Source organism: Anas platyrhynchos, chromosome 20, assembly GCF_047663525.1.
Source record: "Anas platyrhynchos isolate ZD024472 breed Pekin duck chromosome 20, IASCAAS_PekinDuck_T2T, whole genome shotgun sequence".
Taxonomy (NCBI): domain Eukaryota; kingdom Metazoa; phylum Chordata; class Aves; order Anseriformes; family Anatidae; genus Anas; species Anas platyrhynchos.
Genome location: NC_092606.1, coordinates 397,318 through 418,477, shown reverse-complemented (window position 1 = coordinate 418,477; position 21,160 = coordinate 397,318). Strand labels below are relative to the sequence as shown.

The following is a 21,160-nucleotide window of genomic DNA, read 5'->3' as shown; positions in this document are numbered from 1 at the left end:
CTGATAGATCTTCCTGCGAACCAGCAGCAGAAAAGAGTCTGTCCTTGCAGTGAAGGCGGCAGATGAGCCAGTCCTAAGGCCAGCGCGCAATCCGCCGCTCTGCTCTCACGCTCAGGAATCTTTTGCTTCTCTCCACCTGTGCCCACGCCCCGCTGCCTGAAGCCCCCAGCCGGGGCCGGGAGCTGCCGGGACGGGTTGCCCGCCCCCCCCCCCCCCCCCCCGGCCTGGGGGAAGGGGCCTGGAGCTCGGTAGGGGCTGCCCCTAGTGGGAAGAGGCACGGAGGAACAAAACCAGTTCCGAGCCGTTCAGCCGATCGTATTCGGTCCACGCTGCCGCCACTTCGCGATCTGCCTATGCAGCCATCCGCGCATTCAGGCAGACGCACGGACGGATTTTGCGGGTAGAGCTGCAAGCGCCCGTAGCGGCCAAAGCCTGCAAAGCTCCTCTGCGAAGCAGGCGTAGGAGAGAGGCTGCTTCCCGAAGAGCGGAGGAAGGCAGCCCTACGAAAGGCCAGGGGCCGGCTGCGGCTGGCGGCCCCGGCCCGGCCGCGGGGGAGCCCCCCGGGAGCCCCGAGCCCGGCGGCACCGCGGGGCAGGAGCGGGGCCGGGCTCGGCGGCGGGGTCCGCGCCGAGGGCAGCGCAGGGCTCAGCCGCCTCTCGGGCGTGTTCCGGCTCCTTGCGATTCCACCGGGTCGGCTGGGACTTTGCCTCACTACACCGGGAGTTCCTTGACCGCTAAAGAAAGGTGAGGCTTTTTTTTCCCCCTCTTTGTCTTACCCAGTTACGTTATCTGCTCCTGCGAGCTGTTTGTCTGCTGGCCTTGATGCGAGTAATAACCGGACAACTTTTCGCAGACGCTGGGGTATTAACATACAGTCTGAATGGCTGCCTGATCTGTTACATTTATCCGTGCCATCTAAGAACACGAGGCTTGGCTGCGTTATTTATGAAGACTGCAGTTTACTGTCGAGATGCCCTTTTCTGAGCATCCACAACATACTGGACTTGAAAAGTAAGAATGGATGATGCAAGTGTGTGTTTGTGTCACAGAGCCTGGTGAAGCAGACTGGAAGGCTCTGTTTCTCTAAACAGTTTCTGAAGCATCATTGTGCTAAATAGACTAAGGATTTTTAGTGGGTGGATGTTGCAGGGATTTGGGGTTGTTTATGAAAGACACCTAAATACCAACGTTCTAGTTACAGATCTGCATGTTATTTTAATTTCAATAGATTACATTGCCCGCAGGCTAAGATCTCTAGCTACAATAGGATAAGGCAAAAAAAAATACACAGTGCATTTTTTTATAACAAGGTCTTGGAAAACTTCAACCTATAGCCACAGAACCATATTGTCTGGTTGTTGTTGTTTGTTTTTAATTGCGCACACAGCATCATCTGCTGGGTGTTTGAGCTCTTAATACCAAAGGAATGTACATTATACATGTATGGTTTATTATTGTTCAAAATACTTTCTAGGTTCAAGAATACTGTTTGCTGACCAGGCTCAGATTGTCAGTGAATGATTCCAGTAGACTGTATGTGCTTGTGGTTATCTTTTGAGTACACATCCCTTTATGTACAAAATACATACACACATATATGTGTATGTACATACAAATAAAATGCAAGCTTTTATATATGTATATTTGCATCTTGTCCATATTGGCATGGAATTGCTCCTCCTGATTTAGTATTTTATCATTGACCTAGGTAAAAGTATTAGACTCTCAGAAAAAATACTGTATCGCCGTGATGTGCTTTCTGTTACAAGCTGTCACTGGAGTACTTTCCAAGTCAGTGCTGTCTCACAACAAACGTTCCTGGACCAGCTGCCTCCTGCAGGCCCTTCTGCATCCCTCTCCATAAGCTACAGTGTTCATCAATGTTATTTTCTAGATTTACACCTAGATATGCTAGCAAACTGGTCTTGAACAAGTGGCGTGTCTAGTAAAAGAGATGCAGTGACCAAATTTGCACAAGTTAGCACTGACAACCCAGCACACTCAGGCTGCAGCTCTGTTCTGTGGTATCACCTTTCATTTCCAAAGCTAAATTATCTATCAGCCGTAGAACACCTCCTGTATTGTACAGGCTGCTGTGTGCAGTGGATACTATGTTGGTGTGTATATTTTCAACATGATTTGACTATGGTTTACAAACTACACATTTTTTCTCCACCCCCCTGCCAGTTCTACATAAATATTTTTTTCTGCTTGATCACAGTCATCATTATTTAACAGTTTTAACACCATACCAGCATCAAAGTCAACTTTGCAATCTGATAAATCATGTAGAAGCACACGTGTAGGAAAAAAGAACAGATGAGGGAGGAAAGAGTAAACTTGCTAGAAAGCCCTCTCAAGCTGCAATGTTTGCCACTACACCCTGTGGAGAAACTGTGGTGCTTCTTCCTTGCTTCCAGTTTGTTGACAGACCTTATGTTGTGCTTGAAGTAACACTCAAGAAGCATTGTGTCTGCAGAGAGCTGGTCACAACAGGGGCATGTGGATACAGGGTCAGCCTGGATCCACCCTCCAGCAAGTAAAACTTCCTGAGTTGGAAGAAGCTCATTGCTTCTGAAAGCCCAGATATCAAGGCCAGATCTCTTGTTAGGGAAGATGTCATGCCACATGAGAGCATCAGTGGTCAGCACAGGCTGAAGGTCCCTTCACCTGTGTTCTTGTATTTGTGGTTTCTTTATTTATTTTTAATAAAAGGAATTAAATTCCTTTAAAATATGATATGCTGCCTGAAATGAAAGTTAACATGGAAAAACCTCATTGGTTGCCTCTTTAATTTACTGAAAATCCCAAGAGGATGAGCTTCATTTTGATGGGAAAGGGTGGGAGGGGTAGTATGTAGAAATATTTAAAAGTCAAATTATGCTCTAAGTCAGACAATTGGCGGCGACTTGGGAAGAGATGTGGAAGAAACCCTTTCACTGCATTTCATACAAGCCCTCAGCAAGTCCCGCAGAAGCAGACCGAATGACTTGGTGGGTTTCACATGGACGGCGATGCAGGATGTGCATTGGCCCTGGCTCATCTTCAGCCGCACATGTCTGAGACATCCTGCCTTGGAACAAAAGAAAAAAAGCTGCCCCAGTTTCCCACCTGTATGGGCAGGAGGGCAGAAACGAGAAGGACTGAGGAGCAGCCACAGTGGGGTGAGTGGGGTGCATGGGAGTAGTGGCACGGTGCCTGCATGCTACCTTGTGGGACAGGGACGCGTCCTCAGCAGTCGCTGTCCAGGTGCTGTGCATTTGGCCTGGCAGAGGTCCCTGGCCAGGGGTCCAGCCTCACGGGAGCAAGGCCAAGGCACGGCACCCTCTGCTCTGCACAGTGCCTGTCCCTTTCCACAGCAGCACTGTGGTGTCCTCTCCTTTGCATGGCTCCAATGACCCTGAAAAGGATTGTTCCCGTGCTGCTGGGCAGTTACATCCCTAAACTGCGATTTTTGAGTTAGAGAAGCATCCTCAAGATTCAGCTTGTTTTTCTTCAACATGATTGTGCAAGATTGGACCCAACCCTAGAGCCCAGTCAGCCACAAGTCCTCCACGAGCAGTTCAGCCCACAGCCCTGCTCCCCCACCAGCTGGTGGCCAAGCTTCCTCTGGCCGTGGTGCAGACGCATGAGGCTGAGCAGCCAGACCGGGGTTTCCCCAGGCTAGTGGCAAGCATACCTGCGTGGCCCTGTGGAGCTGGGACGGGTTTGCCCGCCTGCACTAGGGCTGGGTGTTGCTGCCTCTTCGTCTAAAGCCACAGGGCGGATTCCTGGATTCTGGATGATGCTGATCTGAGCAAGGCTTTGTAACTGCCAGAAAGATCAATGATCAGTTTATGTACTCCACAGACCTTATCTCATAGAAAAGAATGTTTTTAAGTTGGGAAAGTAAAAAAATAATATTACAGTAAGGTTTCATTGAAAAAAAAAATCTTTTTTTTTTTTTTTTTTGTGTGTGTGAAAGAATAACTTTAGAAGGGTGCTGGAATTCAGAAATTACCTGTTTTTGTTTCACTTGCATAAATTTCTAAGTTACATTGTTAAGTTAGTGAGATGATGCTGCATGACACTACCTAAAGGAGCTAGAAAAACTAACAATGGACCTGAGCCAAAATCCATCAACATCAAAGTATATCTTGATCTGATTGTATTTTGGCTTAAGACAGCAGACAGGCCATGTCTTCTCAGCCTTACTTTCAACATGTGCTGCTTTATACACAGCTTAATTTTGCTCTCATACCCTGTGATTCTGAAACTGGGATAATGTGGCATTTCTCTGCTGAGACCATTCAAGGTACAGGGTGTAGACTGTAGATAACTCACCTTTGGCTTCTTTTCTAACCACTTCCCCAGAACCTGAGATGGCGTTGGCCATACACAGAAGTACCACTGTGATAAGCACTTGCTGCCTGCCTGATGGGGACCAGCACTGGCAGACACTGAGGGTGCCTTTAGCTTTAGGAATAATGAAAACTGCAAATTTTTGATGGGATCCCAATTTTCAAATCATGCCTTCTTGAATATTTTTCTTCCTGCCCTACATACATGCATTTGTGAAGTATGATGTTGGCCTTGACTTTCCAAACAGAGCCTCCAGAAAATGGTATGCAAAGTCACCAGGCGAGGGTAAATGTCCAGAGTGATCTGCAGTGAGCAGCAGACACAGCCACCTCCCTTCTGCCTCCCTGGCACCCACCAGATTTAGAGGAATCTTTCTGTTAAGTTGTTGGCTGTCCCAGAGACAGTGAAAGTAGTCAGAGCATTGCCCGTGTTAGGAAACGGATCAGAACAAATACGTATTTTGAGATTCTGGAATTTGGGGTTAGAGGCATCTTTTAGCTCTGCATTTAGTCCTGCTGGTAAACACAGCATTGCAAGGTTTCCTCACAGGGTATTTCTAGCTGTACCATAAACAGAAATACTAGAGATCTCACAGAAAAACGTAAATGCTATTCTTTCTAATGGTGTTTTCAGGCAAAAATTTCTAGGCACAAATAGCTAAAACCCACCGTTCAAACAAATGAATGATTATCTGACTTCCATACAGTTAAAAAATCACCTGTGGCTAGTAAAGTGAATAAATTAATATTTTATAAAATAAGATCACTCAATGCTTCTCTGAACTCCATCAGATTCTTGCCCTCAATAATTTATGGAAGTGAGCTACCGCAAGTAATTATCCATTTCACAAACAGGCATCACCTCATTGTGAGCCACGCCACTTCACCAGTGGCGCAGGGCACCCTTCCCTCACTACAGGCAGAGCACCCAAAATACCGTCCAAAGCAGCGCTCACCACCTCCACAGCCGAACCACCAACCCTAGCCACAGCTCATTATCTTCCATTTTCCCATTGCAGTGTTAACCCTTCCATTTCTCTCTTCACCTACAGGTCTTTTCTGCTGTAAAACGGTTCTCATTATCCAGCTCAAAGTCCTTCCTATAATCATTTCATGATTGTACTGACTTTAGCTTAACTGTCAATTAATGTGGTCCTCAAAAACCCTTTGGCTATGAGAACTGATAAATAGGAATAGAAGACTCTACTTCTCTTCCATTTTACTTCATTCATTTTACGTGAAACTTGTATAAAGAAGAAATATGATATATTTTCTATAACCAGATACTACTTCATGTCCTCCTTACTCTTTCCTTTTTAATCTCATCATCAAAAGTGATGCACTCGAATTCTTTCAGGCATACTCTGATGATACTGCAGTACGTAGTTTATGGAAAAATCAAATTACTTTTTTTTTTTTTTTTAAATGTCAGCAGCACTCTGATATTTCACCACTAAAAAGCAACATTTAATTTTTGAGTTGTACATTTGCAGCAGTTGCTGTGGGTGGAGAGTCTGCTTATTTATTTCGTTGGGTTTTACTACAATGTACTGTCATGGCAACTGTAGTGAGGGCGAATGCATCTGGAGGTAATTTATATATGTCATATTGACTGCAGTAAAATTGGCTTGTACCATTTAAACTTTTTCAACCACTGGGCAAAGGCAGGGTTAGCCTTTTGAGACCCAGAGGCAGTTTCTCCTTAGAAAGTAAATAAATAAATAACCCTTCCTTTCAGGCAGATCAGCAGGAGCTATGCCAAACGTTTCTTGGTGCCTGGATACAGAACTTGCTTCATGCTTTAGTTCAGTCTGACAACCCGGGCAGTCACCCAGTGATGCTGATGTGCAGCAGGACGCCAGCCCTGTGGTCACACAAGGTGGTGCTGGGGCGGCGTTGGCTGGATCCTGCCTGGGCACTGGGATGCAGTGTCTCAATGGCAGTGCGGCATCGTGCCCCGGCGAAGCAGATCCCCTCCTGATGGGGATGATGCAGCTTCAAGCTGCTTCAGCTGTGCATCATTGTGAACATGGAGAAACTGGACTGGAATCAGCTGAAAGACTGGGGTGCACAGTGGTGATAAAAGGGTCTAAATCAGTCTGCTGATGCAGTTTCAGGCATAACACTGACACCTACACTGCACAGCTCTGATGGTTCTTCTCCAGCCAAGCTGCTGGTCTTAGACCAAATTTGCCCTGCTGCTAGCACTTCCTTTCTAATGCAAATGACTTAGGCACACTTGGGAACCTTGGCTGTAAGCATTTCTTGATGTTGTAACTCAATCACATTATGAACAAACCAGAAAAGCTAAGAAATACAGAATTATGATTGGACAAAGATGATTGAAACTTTGTTAACTTTATTTACCCTCATCTTGCTGCTAGGGGAAAAAAACCTTCTGAATACCTGCACGACTGCAGCCATCATTAACTCCCCAATGAAACTTTGCAGCACCACTTGATTAAGAGGCACCATACCTCTGCATTGTAGATGGCAAAACGAGAAGAGTGTGCTCAGCCGCCAGCCACCAAGGCATGCAGCTGCCTCCTCCACTGGCCAAGCCTTACCTCGAAGCACTGTATGCTTCCAGGAACACCATAATTTCCCATCAGAATTTCAAATGGCTGATACACGCACCCATCTTTCTTTTAGATTAGACAGGTTCTACTGGGAGTAGCTCTAAAGCTTCCAGTAGCCCTGTGTTAGGAGCGACTAGTGAATCAAATGGTATCTGTGCTGATAGATACTACTTCTTCAGATAAATTAGCACGGTAACAATCTGCAGTGTGTAATTATAGCTAATTTTCTGTTCATCTGTCTAGGTACTCCTGACCCTTTTACTGTAATTCCTGAGCACTCACAACGTTGATCAGAGATTTTCAATAATTTAAATCTAAGGGTCAGCTCTTCAGCTAGTGTAAATCAATTCATTTTCTTTGGCTTTGGAGCTGATCAGAAGGGAGTTGTGGTAACTTTCACAGTGGAGAAAATGATCTTAATTTATTAAAGTACACTACTGCCACACAGCCTTTGGTACTGCTTCTTTCCTAGAGTTCATCAGCTGCTGATAGACCCACAGGTGTGGTGGATGGAGAATAAGTCCTTGTCAGACCAAGCTCTTGGAGAAAGTGTAGAAACAGAGATAAAGACATCCAATATTTTTGATACTACATTTGAGACCAGTATAAAGCAACAACAACAACAAAAAAGGAACCTCAATCAGGTCCTTAAGACCACCCGAACTGCAAACTGCCTTGTGCCAACTCCACTTAGCAATCAATGCTGAAAGGTCACACAAAAAGAATTCAGGCTCAACTGACAAAAGATTCAGCTGGGCTTTAATGTATTTTTGGCCTAGAAGTTTCTGAGCTTTGTTTCTGATTGCTGCTTAAGAGAGAAAGAAATGGTGTAACTAAATGAAAAAGGAAATGAGTGCAGACTTTCAATTGGTGCCATCTATTTAAGAGAGAGGTGCAAGTGACTATCCACAAAATAATAAATCACACATGGAAACGAGGAACACAGAGAACAGATATTTCTTTGCCAGGACTGGGAATTTCAAGAGTGTGCCCCAACTGCAAGTTAAGCAAAAGCCATAATATTTTCTTTTCTGGAAAACATTGCATCTTTTCTCAATGCTTGCCTGGCTCCACAGAGAAGTGATTGACTGGGAAAATAGGAACTTATGGGGAGATGCCAGATTGTATTTGTTACAGGAGGTCAAAGGTTCCCTAGAGCACAAAGGATCTTTTCTTGCCCAGACAATCCCATCATGGTACACATCAGCAGAACTAAAGCCTGCAAAGCTCAGAAACAGCCAGGACTATTTGGTGATACTTGAAATTAGTTCTTTTTTCAGACATTCACTGATTTTTTTTCTCTATGCACATCTACATGTCAATATTTTTTAATAGAAATTACTTTAAACACAGCAGAATCTCTGTGGTTTCTTTTAAAGTGATGTACACAGTACCTCGCACAGGGGTGCATGTAAGTGCAGAACCACAGATAGCCTTCCAACACAATGACTGACTTTACTGTGCTGCAAAGAGATTAATAATTATCTTATCTATTGTGAGTTGATGCAATTGCCCCCCCCCTCCTTCCTTCTGTTCTGCATTTGTAGCCTAGCTACTGTTCAACTGAAAAGAAAGAATTTGATAATACTTCCCTAAAAAGATGTCTATACTGTGGCGGCCTGTTCCAGTCACTGACAAAGAATGGAGATGGCAATTGACAAAAGAAAATAAAGAACTTTTTTTCCAAACCCCAAGAGAAATAGCCTCATTATAAAGGCATTTCTTGCACATTTCTAGTTAAAAAAAAAAAAAAAAAAAGGAATGCTGAAGAGCTGAAGCTACCTTCTGCTTAATCAATTATTCTCACAGGATTATTGTCATTAAAGTGCACAATTATAAACAGCAGATGGAGAAATGCTCAGCTGAAGAAAAAGGCGCGGGGGGGAAGGAAGTCGCCCTGAAGACCAGCATTTTCTGCACGGCGCTGACCCTCTTCCCCTTGATGTTGCAGGTGTGGGCGCCAGCCATGGGCAGCTGGGTGATGGCACCAGCCCAGGGCTGTGCCCAGCCCGTCGGCTGCCTGGGAGCCTGATGGCCACAAGGGTCCGGCCATGGGTGGCCAGAGAGGAGACCACACATCTGGAGACGGCACCGAAGTGATGGGCTGAACTTATGGGAGGAACCAGCACCCATCCAGGCGGGGGTCTGGGGGCCCACTGGGAAGCGTGAAGGGCCCATTTCAGTAAGGGCATGGCCAAAGCTTTCTTCAGGCTACAGAAGTTTCTTCGGCGGACCCAATTTCTGCTCTTTTTCCTGACAGCTGCTTACCTCATGGCCGGCAGCCTCCTGCTGCTGCAGCGGACCCGCCTGGTGGTCCAGCAGGGGCCACGCGGGACCTCGGCCGGCCAGGCCCTGCTGGTGCCGGAGGCAGTGCCGGGGGCTGGGCTGGCAGAGCCTCGGGGGGCACAGAGCCCCAGTCCCAGGCTGCTGGCGGGCACGGCTGCGCTGCGGGAGCTGGCGTCGTCCCAGCGGCACGGCCCGCACTGGCTCACGGCCCGCAACTCAGAGCTGAGGCAGCTGCGAAGAAGGTGGTTCCACAGGTTCATCAGCGATCAGGAGCCCATGCAAACAGCAGGACTCAAAGCAATGAAGCGTACTGCTGAACACAAAGGTAAGGGATCTGCTCTCTTGCTCATTTTCTGGCATGCATGTAAACCACCTCCTTCCAGGTCTGTTCCAGGCACAAACTAACGAGCATCACGAGCATCACAGTCTGCCTGTGGAAATGCCTTCCTTCTGGCTCAGCACCACTTTCAAACTAATTCTAAAATGCATACACAGTCCAGAGTAATGTTCTGATGTCCCCAGTCATGCTGAGCTGTAGCTTCCTCCAAAAATATATTCCTGTTGATTGAATGGATGCCTAGACAGTGAAATTTGCTTCCTTGATTTAAATGGTTTCCTCTTCAAGCAGGCAGAGATGAATGCTGTTTAACAATAATTATCTTTCTCAGAACAGAGAAAATTTTTAAAGTGAGGTTTTTTTTTTTTTTAATTACATGTCCAAAACCATGCAAGAGGCATGTTTTACTTGTGCAAAAAGCATACCCGGAGGCAAAGAACCAGGAGCGCAAAGCTGGGGTGTCTCAGGGAACCCCACTGCATTTCCTAGCTTGCCCTGAGCACACCACCAGGGTGCTCAGAGTTCAATGGCAGCACAAAAGCGAGGCACAGCCACCCTGAGCTGACACCATCAATGGCACCAACCCAAGCCCAGGGTGGGGGCATAGGAGGCTGTGGGGAGCCTGATGCCGCTCCCAGTGGGGTATCTGACCGTGCACCACTGGCGCAACCTCGCCTCCAGCAGATACACCTGGTGCCGGCCACCACCTACTTTAAGGGGCCCTTCACAGCCCTGCAAGGCTGTGCAATGACAGTGTGCCCGGTTCTCTTCTCACTGACTGTGGCTGCTCTTGTCCCCCTTGGGGCTCGGATTATTTTTTCTGTGGTTAATGTAACAGTAGACAAAAAGTAGAGAAACACAGTGTGTGTTTATGAGCTACTCTAATACAAGGCTGAGCATGAACCTGTTCTTCCACAGATTTCATGAATAACTTTTAAAGCTTCAATTAAAAACAAAAGGATTAATTTTCAAAATTATCCATAAAATTAGTTAAGGCTAGTGCCCATATCAGTCATTAAGCCAGTGCCTTGCTCAAGTTCTAATTGCTGACTGAAAGGGAGCCAGAAGGACTATTTATTGCTACAAGCCATTGAGTTATGTTGATTCAAATATGCATCATTTGAATATCTGACTGAACATGAAGTGACATTATTAATAACAGTATTGTTAACAAGCATTGGAAAGCCTTTGGAAATTAGGATCAATTAAAATTTTAACTTCCTGCATAGAGCATGTTATCTTCCTCCCCTCACTTCTCCCAGTAAACTTACAGGCTTGTTATTTCATTATGGATCCCTTCCAAGATATAATGAACTCCTCTGCGACTGTAGCGCTTGTTAAAGTTCCAGCATTGCCCTACGACTCACGCCTTGCAAGGCAGCGGGGTGAGCAAGGCAGTGCTTATGATGGAAGTTGTGCTTGGCACTGCTCCTCAGCACTGTGCCAGCACCACGGGACTCCCAGTGGGCCACTTCCACACAGGTACAGTGGCCAGCCCTGGGCACAGACGCTAACCCAAAACAGAAACGACCACATCTGCTCCGGCACTCTGTAATCACCTCCAGTTCCCTTTGCCTTGCCCCATGCTCACCCAGCATCCAGTGACCTTGACCGAGAAAATTCAACTTTTTATTTTTCTTCACTTTAAGCTATTTTGCTTGCTTACTTCACAAATTGCTTAGGGCAGGGATCACATTGTACCCTGCCAGGGCAACTGGCAAATACAGTGGCAAATAGCGTGCAACAAGTACCAGTAAAACAACAAAAAGTAGCACTTCATTAGGTAAAAAAAAAAAAAAAAGAATAATTCTGTTAAGAATGGTCCAGCTAGTGGGGCATTTTATGTTGTTTCTCCTGACCTGGTTAGAAGCAGCTATGCCATTGCAGAGGATGGCAGAGGTGGCAGAACCACCGGTTCTGGTCACAGAACCACTGATGTGATGCTTGGCTCTAAGACTGCGAGCTGACAGCAGCAGGTGAGGGATGCAGGCAGAGGAAGGATGTTCTGTGCCAGCTGGTGTGCCCCTGCCCCTGGGTCAGGCACCCTGGCCCCATGCACTGAGTTTTCATCTATTGCTGGTCTGAATCAACATCCCCAAATCACAAGTCTCTGGTAAAGTGCAGAGCATCCTCATTGCAGGTGTATAACTCCCATCTCGTTAACAGAGTACTGTGGGTGTATATTCACAGCTTGTGAATTTTCTAATTGCATGTTTGCAAATTACCAATGTGCTGTTCTCTGAATCCACTGTTGTGTTTGTGATGTTTAAATGTCTTTTTTTGTTTTGTTTTTAGTTTCTTTTTTTTTTCTAGCTGCAAAATCTCTCTTAGAATGGCTTGAACTTTCTTTTTCTTGTGAATTATTTTATTCTTAATATAATGCTTTTTAATTTCAGTTTTCATTGTATATTCTCTTCCTGTGCACAGCTGACATTATTTAATTTCCCAGCATTGTTACTTTAATACTACTACTTCCAAAATCAAATTTCCCTTTTCCTTCATGTTTTAATGGTAACATGCACTTATATACACAAAATCGCTGTATAACAGTGGGCTGCTACATTGTCCTTCCAATCATATACTAAAAAAAAAAAAAAAAAAGGCTAGGTTTTTATTGTGTTTTGTTCAAGACAAAAAAAAAAAGAGGCTTAACATGGATGAAGTCTAACAGAAATACTTATCTTTCATATGCTAACTAAAGCAAGGCATATTCTAAAATACTCACTTGCACCAGAGAGAAAGAGATAGTTTAATGCGATAGGTAGACTGTGCTGCCTAGTTAAGGATGAAGTTATCTTTCCATTATAGCTTTAATATAACTCTACATACCCAAAGGAAATTGATTTTCTTAACATTTTTCTTGCACTATCTTATTCTCAACTTGAGATTTTCAAGAAAACCTGGGAGAAACGCATCAAGATTCCCCCAAGTTTCTTTTTAAAAGATTGCCTTCACTGTTCCTGCACAAACTGGCCATGTTTTACCCCCGGAGGGAGGGAGCCTAGCAGCTGGCAGCTGCCCGCGGGTGCTAGCTAGGGCCAGTGAAGGCTTCCCAGCGTGCTGTCAGCACCTTGCCCAGGGAGAAGCCTGGCTTCCTGGCCCTTCCTTTCCATTGCTCATCCCAGCTTGCCCTTCTCTAGCACATACACATATTCAATACCAGCAGACAGGTCAACAGAGCAGTCAGGGCTCCAGACATGTTGCAGCTCGATCAAACACAGCCTTGTTTGCGATTTATGGCTGTGAATCACCACCAGAAGTCTCCCTTCTCCTGGAGCCTGTGCACATTTCCTGACTCTGGTCTTGCATGCACATAGGTACCTACATGGGATGCTTCAGTGATGATTCGAGGGAAAGGACACTGAAGGGTGCTGTGTTTTATGACTTAAGAAAAATGACAGTATCTCACTGTCAGGAAGCTTGTGCTGAGAGGTAGGTGATATCTTTTTACTGCAACTTTTTTCTGACACTGAGCAAGGATGAATTTGAAATGGAAATGCGTGCATATATTAAACATACAGCATCTGTGAAAACTGTGATTATCTCGTACCTTCAGGCATGGAGCAGCTCTGCTACCTTGCTTCAAGTAGACTGTTTCACTGCTGCCTATCTATTGCTTTTTATTATAGCATGACTATTTAAATATATTTTCTGCTGTTCTGGTCAAAAATTGGTGTTTTGTTAGACAGTTGTTAGCTATTACCCCTTGGCCCCTGGTCTGAACCGTAACCCTGGGAGCAGTGCAGCATTCCCAAGGGCAGGACCGCACAGAGGAGCAGGTTTGCGGCTGCAAGTGTGGCCACCCCCAGCAGTGGGGCTCACCAGGGTGGAGCCCGTTGGCCATGGACCCACGCTGGTGCTCAGGGCACAGCCACCTGAATACTCTTCGCATGAAAACGTCTTCCTGTCACTCCCAAGCATGAGAGAAAGCAGAAGTAGCACAATTCCGAGCTATTTCTGTGAACATTCCCTCCTCTGCAAGACAGTGCAGTGTCCATGCAGCCTGCTGCTCTGGGGGGGCTTCACCACAGCTTCACACCCCCGTCCCCCCTGACCTTGGGTCTCCCCATGCCAGCCCCTCAGCAGCAGCCACCCAGAGCTGTCCTGCGATGCTGGGGGCAGGGCCCAGCCGACCCCCCACACGGGGCAGGGGGTGGTGGGCAGCAGCTGCTACTGGGGTCAGGGCGGGTGGGAGGCAGCCCATGGCCTGACCACCCCAAGAGAGGCAGTGAACCGCTACACCGTGCCTTCACTCTCAGCACTTGAAAACAGCCCAACATATCCGAAGTGCTCAAATTTAAATGCTGGTTAGTGGAACCTCTGAAATGGGCCTTTCTTCTTTGCCACTCTAAACGGTCCTAAATATTTCTGGCAAAAGCCCCAAGTGCTGGCTTGGGGTAGGGCTGGCTGTCACCTCTGCAGTGCCAAATTGTCACTGCCACAGGAGCCAGGGCTGCCACCTGGGTGCCCACGCCACCCGGTGAAACTGAGGGTGAGGCCACCCCAGGGCACGGCCTGGCTCCCTTTGCCCACCGTTGCTCCCTGCCCATCACCCATGGCACAGGCTCCTTGCTGCTGAGCCCCAGGGGCCAGCTGTACCTCTGGAGCAGCGGCAGGCAGAACACATGGAGGGGATCTCACATTTGTTAGGTAGGAGACAGCCCAGGGCACCCATGCTGACTGTGTTTCATTCTGCCACCCACAGGGCCTACACCTACGCGGGCCTGGCGTATGGAACAGAGTGCTACTGCGGGAACAAGCTCCCAGTCACTGCCTCCAGGCCTGAGGAGTGCAACAGCGAGTGCAAGGGCGAGAAGGGCTCCATCTGTGGCGGGGTGAACCGGCTGTCTGTCTACAGGGTGGAGGAGCTGTGGGCAGCAGCACCACGACGTAAGTGGGCGGTGGCTGCTCTTGGGTGGTGATGCTGGCACTGCAGCTGGAGCGAGCATGATGTCCTGGGCTCGTCTCGTTCCACTTGCCACCAGCGCCAGAAGCAGCAGAGGATGAAGGTGCCTGCTGGGCACGGTGCCTGCTTGCTGTTGGCCCAGTCCCTGGCTCCCTCCCCAATACAGCAGTGCTGCTCAGCAGCTGGTAGCATCCACCTGAGAAAGCTAGTGGCACTAGGGGAGGAAGGGCAGTGCAGTGACTGTGAGAGCAGCAGAATTTCAGCTGAGGAAAAACTGCACCCTTCTGCACCTGCTGCAAAGGCACAAAACGACGTGTTTAAGAAGCAGCCCTAGAAAGGGGTGCCTCATAAGAGAAGGGCAGAAAAATCACACCCACTAATATAATCTTTAGCTCAGACATGATCCTAAGCAAAGTAAATACTATGTGAGTGCAGCAGGAGAATAAATAGAAGCCAGAGAGAATTGCACTGGTACCTCTCTTAAGAGACAAGACCACAGAGTTCTGCTTTTCCAAGGACTTCTTTCAGGCAGCAGCTGATTTTTTTGTTTCATGTTTAGATGGCAATACTTGTCATCTACTCGCTACGAGTCGTCTGTTCTCTGGTTGTCATTCAATTAGCTGTCATGGGAGACACAATAGATAAACCTTTGGGCCAACACAAGGCATATAAAATACCCCAACAGCTGAGCAGTCTTTTGGCAAGCTCACAAGACCCTTCGGCTGTTATTTGCTGAGAACAAGCACCAAGACCTTAGGTTGTGCCAGTATTGATGGTACTTCAGATCTTAAAGACAAGTCAAGGTTTGTACAATCATCTACCCAGCTACATATAAATTATATATCAAAGGCACACAGACCTAAATTGCTAGTGTCAGACTGACAGGCACATTGGCAGGTTTCCCAGGACATGCATCACTGTTTAAATCATCAGTGTAAAAATACATATATATATTTTACAGGAGAAAATGGCTTTTTTTTTTTTTTTTTTTTAAAGTATTAATGAATAAGTCATCAAATTAATCTAGCCTGGAGCTAGATTTGTATTTTGTTTGCCCTTAGTAATACCTGATATTTGACTGTTTGAAGAATCCTATTGACACAAGTTAGCTGAGGGGCCAACAGAAGTATTAATCATGATGACTAATTGTGAAAATATATTGGAAGTAACTCTGAAACCGATACCATCTGTGATTTACAACAGGCAACACAGAAAACAGTTCTGGCACAAGGATGCTCCTAATGCAGAGCAGATGCAGAGGTGCCCCTGTTCAAACCTCATGCAGCCAGGGGCTTTGCTGGCTCCTGCCCCACCCAGCTCCATAAGCTGCACAGCCTCTGTGCTGCAGGACTCGTGCTCCACCTCACGCTAAATAAAATGGAGTTCCAAGTCTGCAGTCTGGGACATTCCCTGGGGGCAGGACATGGCCCTCCTCACCACCAGAAAGCAGGAGATGACACAAATGCAGCCGCTTCCAGTGTGAGCCATGTATTCCCTGGGAGCCCTGCTCCCTCTTGCATGTTGATAGGGGCAGGTAAAGTCACCTGCCTGACCAGCTGATATCACTCTATGCTCATAAAACAAATATGTCCAAAATTAAATATTAGTGTGAGTTTTAGCAGGAAGTCTTTCAACAGCATCTTGCAAAACTGCAAAACTGCTCTTTTATTCCTCGGTGCCATGCTTGCAATGACCTGATTGATCTCCAGGAGATTCCTGTTCCTTCCCCAGCTTGCATTAAATTATTTGCACATCTCCTGAGTGATCCCAATATATAATACTGCTTCTAGTAACTGCTTTGAACAGTTATTACAGCAGTTATTGGGCAGCTTCTCCATAGATCTGTTCTTGGTGCATGCTAGAGAACCTGGGCCCTTCTGCCTGAAAATTCACACAAACAAATTTTCCCCTCAAAACTGTACTACATCTCTCCTGTCTTCCACCACAATACATCATTTCTGGTGAGTGTTATTTAAGGCAGCCAGTGGGCGCAGACCAGGATTTGGAAGACCCACATTCATTTCCAAATTGACCTTTCTTCCTGTTAAGTCTTGTTAGGTAAATTATGTCAATAGAGTTGAGTTGGTAAAAAGACATTTTCCACCTTTGGAAAGCCCATAGAATCTAATGAATTACAGAAATGTGTGCATGCAGACATTTTCCGTTTTCTAACCCAGCCATACAGTGTTATTTTCTTCATTATCATTAGCTCATCTGTGCAAATGCATTGCCTCACCTGAGATAGCGATAGCTTTGGTTTTGTGTTTGGTTCCCTCAGGGGACATTTCTCTCTTAAAAGGAGGGAAAATTGTATTACTGCTTGTAAAAAGCATTTGGGCCAAATCCTGAGTTCACTCACAGTGACGCAAAAAAAATGAAGCAGTTCTGCCAAGCTCTGTGGCATTTATACAGGAGCAGGTCAGATCAGAGGCTGATGCTAAAGACTTCAAGAAAGCTATTCTCCCTGAACAGCTTACAAAAGCCTAGTTCAGATTCTGAAGCCTGCAGCAAACTCCCTTGCCCTGAAAAGAAAGCGAGTGAGTGGGAAGAGGAGAGGGATATCTGCAACTGAGCAGATGTGCAGGAAGGTGAGTCCCTGTGGGGGCTTTCAGGATTCATTTAAATTCCTCTCCTTTTCTGGTGCAGATGATGTGAAGCTTTGTAGCTTTTTATCAGGGCTTTTAAGTCTTTCAGTGGAAAGCATGTCTTCAAAAGAAAACTGGCAGCTGCAAACAATAGCAATGCCCTCCACTGGTGGAATTTAATTTAAACTCTTTGCTGCAGCCCTACTTTCAGTGGTTAGTACAAAGCTAAAGGCATGTGCTCCTTTCAATACCACAGGATTTGCAACACATTTTTCTAGTGTATATCATGGTTTCTCTTATTTCTAAAGCATTTGGAATATAAAATTTATTTCATTATTCTTTAGCTTCTGAACCTAATATTGTTCTTTGTGATAGAGACAGGATACTATGGACATTGTTTTCTCAAGAGAAACCTATTTCATATCCCTGCAGGGAGGAATGTTATCTATCGAGGATGTTTTAGAGCTCCAGAAAATTTAACAGACACCTTTCCAGCCTCTTTGATACAGCCCAATTTGACGGTGGAGATGTGCTCTGAATTTTGCTCCAAGAAAGTAAGAACAGTTCTCATTTCACATCCTTTCTTCTTTTTGTTATTTTAAGTTTTAATCTACTAAGAGAATAGCAAAGATTAGTGCCTTAGAGCTCTGAATTTGTGAATGAATTTCTAAAGGACAAATCTCACCATGGTAAATACCCAGTGATGCATCTGGTCTGACCGTTCTGGAGTGGGGCAGGTGGGAGGGCAAGCTACAGAGCCATGCCACTCTGTATCAAGAAGCCACTCTGCACAGAGAAGCCATCCCAAGTGACATTTTTCAACCCCAAGGAAACTGGTACCATTTCTGTGCCCCCATTCCAACCACACCCAGTGCAGGATGTGGCCCCGAAGAGGTTTTGGCAGCTGCGGTTCATGTGGGAGATGTGTTGCCAGGGGACAGATGTGGGTCAGCAGCACCTGAAACATATCTCCAGTGCTTTGGGGAGGCTCAACGGGCACACATGCAAGGCAGGCAGGACACCCACTGTGTCCCCAGCGGGAGTCTATCCCCATTTGCTCCCTTATGAGGACAAACCATGGATTTTAGTTTTGAGGTATCAGCACACAGTATTCTATAGCAGTGTAACTGGGTCAGCTAGGAAAAAGATACAATCTTCATTAAAAAAAAAAAAAAAAAAAAAAAAAAAAAAGCTGCCAGAGGAGGAAAAAAAAAAAAGCAGATAAGCTTACTAAGAGCAGGTGGGCTTTCCAGGTACTTCAATACACACATCTCTTTCCTCACAAAAAGAATTTTTGCCACTTTCACTGTAACACAAAGAATTTAAATCTAATTTATTTTAACTTCAAATGGAGTCATTGTAGAACTTATTCATTCCAAGACAGAAGACCACCAGAAAGCAACTAAAGAGTTCAGTTGTGTGCTTACTGGCTTTTGGACAGAAGGTGTGAATGGACATGCTAGCATCTGCCTTTGTGCATGCCCTGGGGTTACATCATCACCTTTGTGCTCCCATTTATCAGTGTTATACCATGGACATGAAAACAGAAGTTTCGTGAGCTTGGGTATCCCTGTGGGAAAAAATGTTTGGCCCATGACTATATCTGCTCTGTGGCTGTTGCTGTGGTTGGGTCCCCCCCTCACCCCTAACTCCCATTGGGCTTGTTTGTATCTGCAGAGTAGTGTTTTCTCAGTGGTCAGATTTAGCCTGCAGCCATGTGCAGCCTTAGAACTAAGCCGAGCATTCAATTATTTTGTCTTCTGGCATCACAAAATTTACTAAAACTGTTATGGCAAGAACAAAAATTCTTCTTAATTACTACATAATTTTAGTTGCTTTTATACCATGATGGGAAAGCTTTTCCTAGTCAACCCATTGTCTATACCAGCTCATCAGTACAGTGTTTTGAGAATGCATTATGGAACTAATTCTGCGCAGTGAGCTGCAGTTAATCACCTTTATATCCTACACGCAGTGCCTCACAAACATGCATACACACACACACCCTCCATCCACATAAACATTTAGTAAAGCAGGACTTTGTGAGCAATTCTTTCCAAGATCTGCCACTGATGTATTTCTTAACCGTAGGGGAAAAAACATTGAATCTTTCTGTATTGAAGTTTTACCCACAGGTAACATTTTATTAATATTTATTGATGGTGCAATTACTGCTTCTATACCTAGGAAAGTGTACAAAAACTCAGGATGAGTTTTTTTAGATGTGCTTATACACAAAGTTAGTAATTTTTAAGCATAGTCATAATATTGTGGTTTGGGGAGATGGCTTTTCTGAAGAAGTGGACTTTCTGAAGTTTATGATCCTTCAAAGTTTTATGGCCCAAAAGTGGAAGCATCTGAAATTCCTGCTGACTGAGAAGTGTAGGGAAAAGACCAATACCAAATGTTCCTCATTAGCCTAGCAATTGAACGGGACCAGGAGAGCAGCAGGAGACTATTCATCTCCAAGCAAAACACTACAAAAAAAACCAAACACACACACACAAAAACAAAACAAAACAAAACAAACAAACAAACAAAAAAAAACCACAGAATTACACCTTTGTTGAAGGAACATGAAAAACCAGTATCAGCTTTAAATGCTACCAAAGCAAGTCCTATTATGACGGTGGAAACATTCATCCCAACTTTGGTTCCTTTCCTTTCAAAATAAGTTGGACAACTTCCCAACTGTTATAGACCTTCTATGGAATTAGGAAAGCACTGTCATTTCTGTCTTTTTAGTCTAAACTATTATGCTGCAAAGAATAATCCCACCAAATCCTATACAACCTGAAAACATAGTGGGCTTTTTAATAGGACTAGTCTAATGCCTAAATTTAAATACATAAATAAGTCTTTTCCTATTTGGGACTCAGAAGAAAAGCAAACAGACATACCACATCAATTTGTGAGCCTCAGAAATGGCAGCTCCATCCTTTGGAAATGTATGAGATGTGAATTCAAGGAAACAACTTTAGATGATACCTGCTAAATAGCCTTAATTTTCTATTTCTTTCTTAATTAACAGAATGATGACATGTCTTAATTGCAACCTATTATTGCCCTGTAACAGAGCCATGAACGTGTTTCTTTGCCAGAAGTCATAATTTTCATATATATTATTTTATAAGCCAACATACATAATAAATAAGCCATCTCCACTTGAATTTATATTTTTAAGTAATCATTCCTTTTAACTCCCAGCTGCTGTATATAGTTATATATAATCAAAAAAAAAAAAAACTGAAACTACACTAAGTCTGGAAGAGAAAACCCCACCATCTCAATGCATCCAAAAACCATGGCAGCAAATTTGCAAACATGACCACCTCCAAATTGTTTCTTCTGTTTTTTTATTTGTTTTGTTTTCCAAGAACACACAAAAATTCTAATTTCAAAAACAGACGTGCTATTTTGGTTTCCAGATGTAGATACATTCTGTTATTTACTCATAAAAAAAAGACTCTTGGGATTTTGATTAAAATCCCATTATAGAATATTTCTATACCCTCATTTGGATTTATTTATCTTAATAAAGGCAATAAAATGGATAAGTAGGCCAGAACCTCAAATAGCACAGATAACTACAGCCCCAGTGACTTTATTCCAGCACTGGGAGAGGAGTATTTCAGATCAGGGTCACACTGGGTATAGCAGTGCATTGATCTATTGTCCCCTGGCCCTAATGGATTACAACATAAAACAAGTCAGCATTTTTACCCAAGCGGTGATTTGCTCTCTGGTGTTTTATTCCTTGCTCTTATAATATCCAGGTCAATGAAAACTTGATGAATGACTTCTAGGCTCATTGTAAAGTGAACACGCCGTTTTTTAAAGTAAACCAAACCCATCATTTTTACTTAGGAGAGAAATTTTCATCTACAATTAGCCCCCATTCTCTTATTCTTTTCTGTAGATTGAGAGAAATAAAAATAACTATCAGACAGAAAAGTTAGCAAAGGAAGTTGGAAAAGAGTTAAATTTAGCAAAGTAATCAGAGTGAATCCAGTTGTGTATTTTTAACCTATTCATAACTCTTAATTTGAAAACAATCTAATAAAAACAATCAGTATCTGAATCATCATAGTATCTGTGTTGCTCTTGGAGAATGACAGTGTAAGTGC

At 44.7% G+C, this 21,160-nt stretch overlaps 1 protein-coding gene across 1 annotated transcript in view; it reads left to right on the top strand.

The window, feature by feature from the left end:
- The first annotated feature begins 241 nt into the window (after window positions 1-241).
- WSCD1 (WSC domain containing 1) overlaps window positions 242-21,160 on the top strand; it is a 30,447-nt gene continuing 9,528 nt past the window's right edge. Inside the window, exons 1-5 of the mRNA XM_027472088.3 lie at window positions 242-744; window positions 8,871-9,530; window positions 12,860-12,974; window positions 14,248-14,432; window positions 17,466-17,587. Of these exons, the coding sequence (XP_027327889.2) occupies window positions 9,110-9,530; window positions 12,860-12,974; window positions 14,248-14,432; window positions 17,466-17,587 (843 nt within the window). The 5' untranslated portion in view covers window positions 242-744; window positions 8,871-9,109. The remainder of the gene's footprint in view (window positions 745-8,870; window positions 9,531-12,859; window positions 12,975-14,247; window positions 14,433-17,465; window positions 17,588-21,160) is intronic.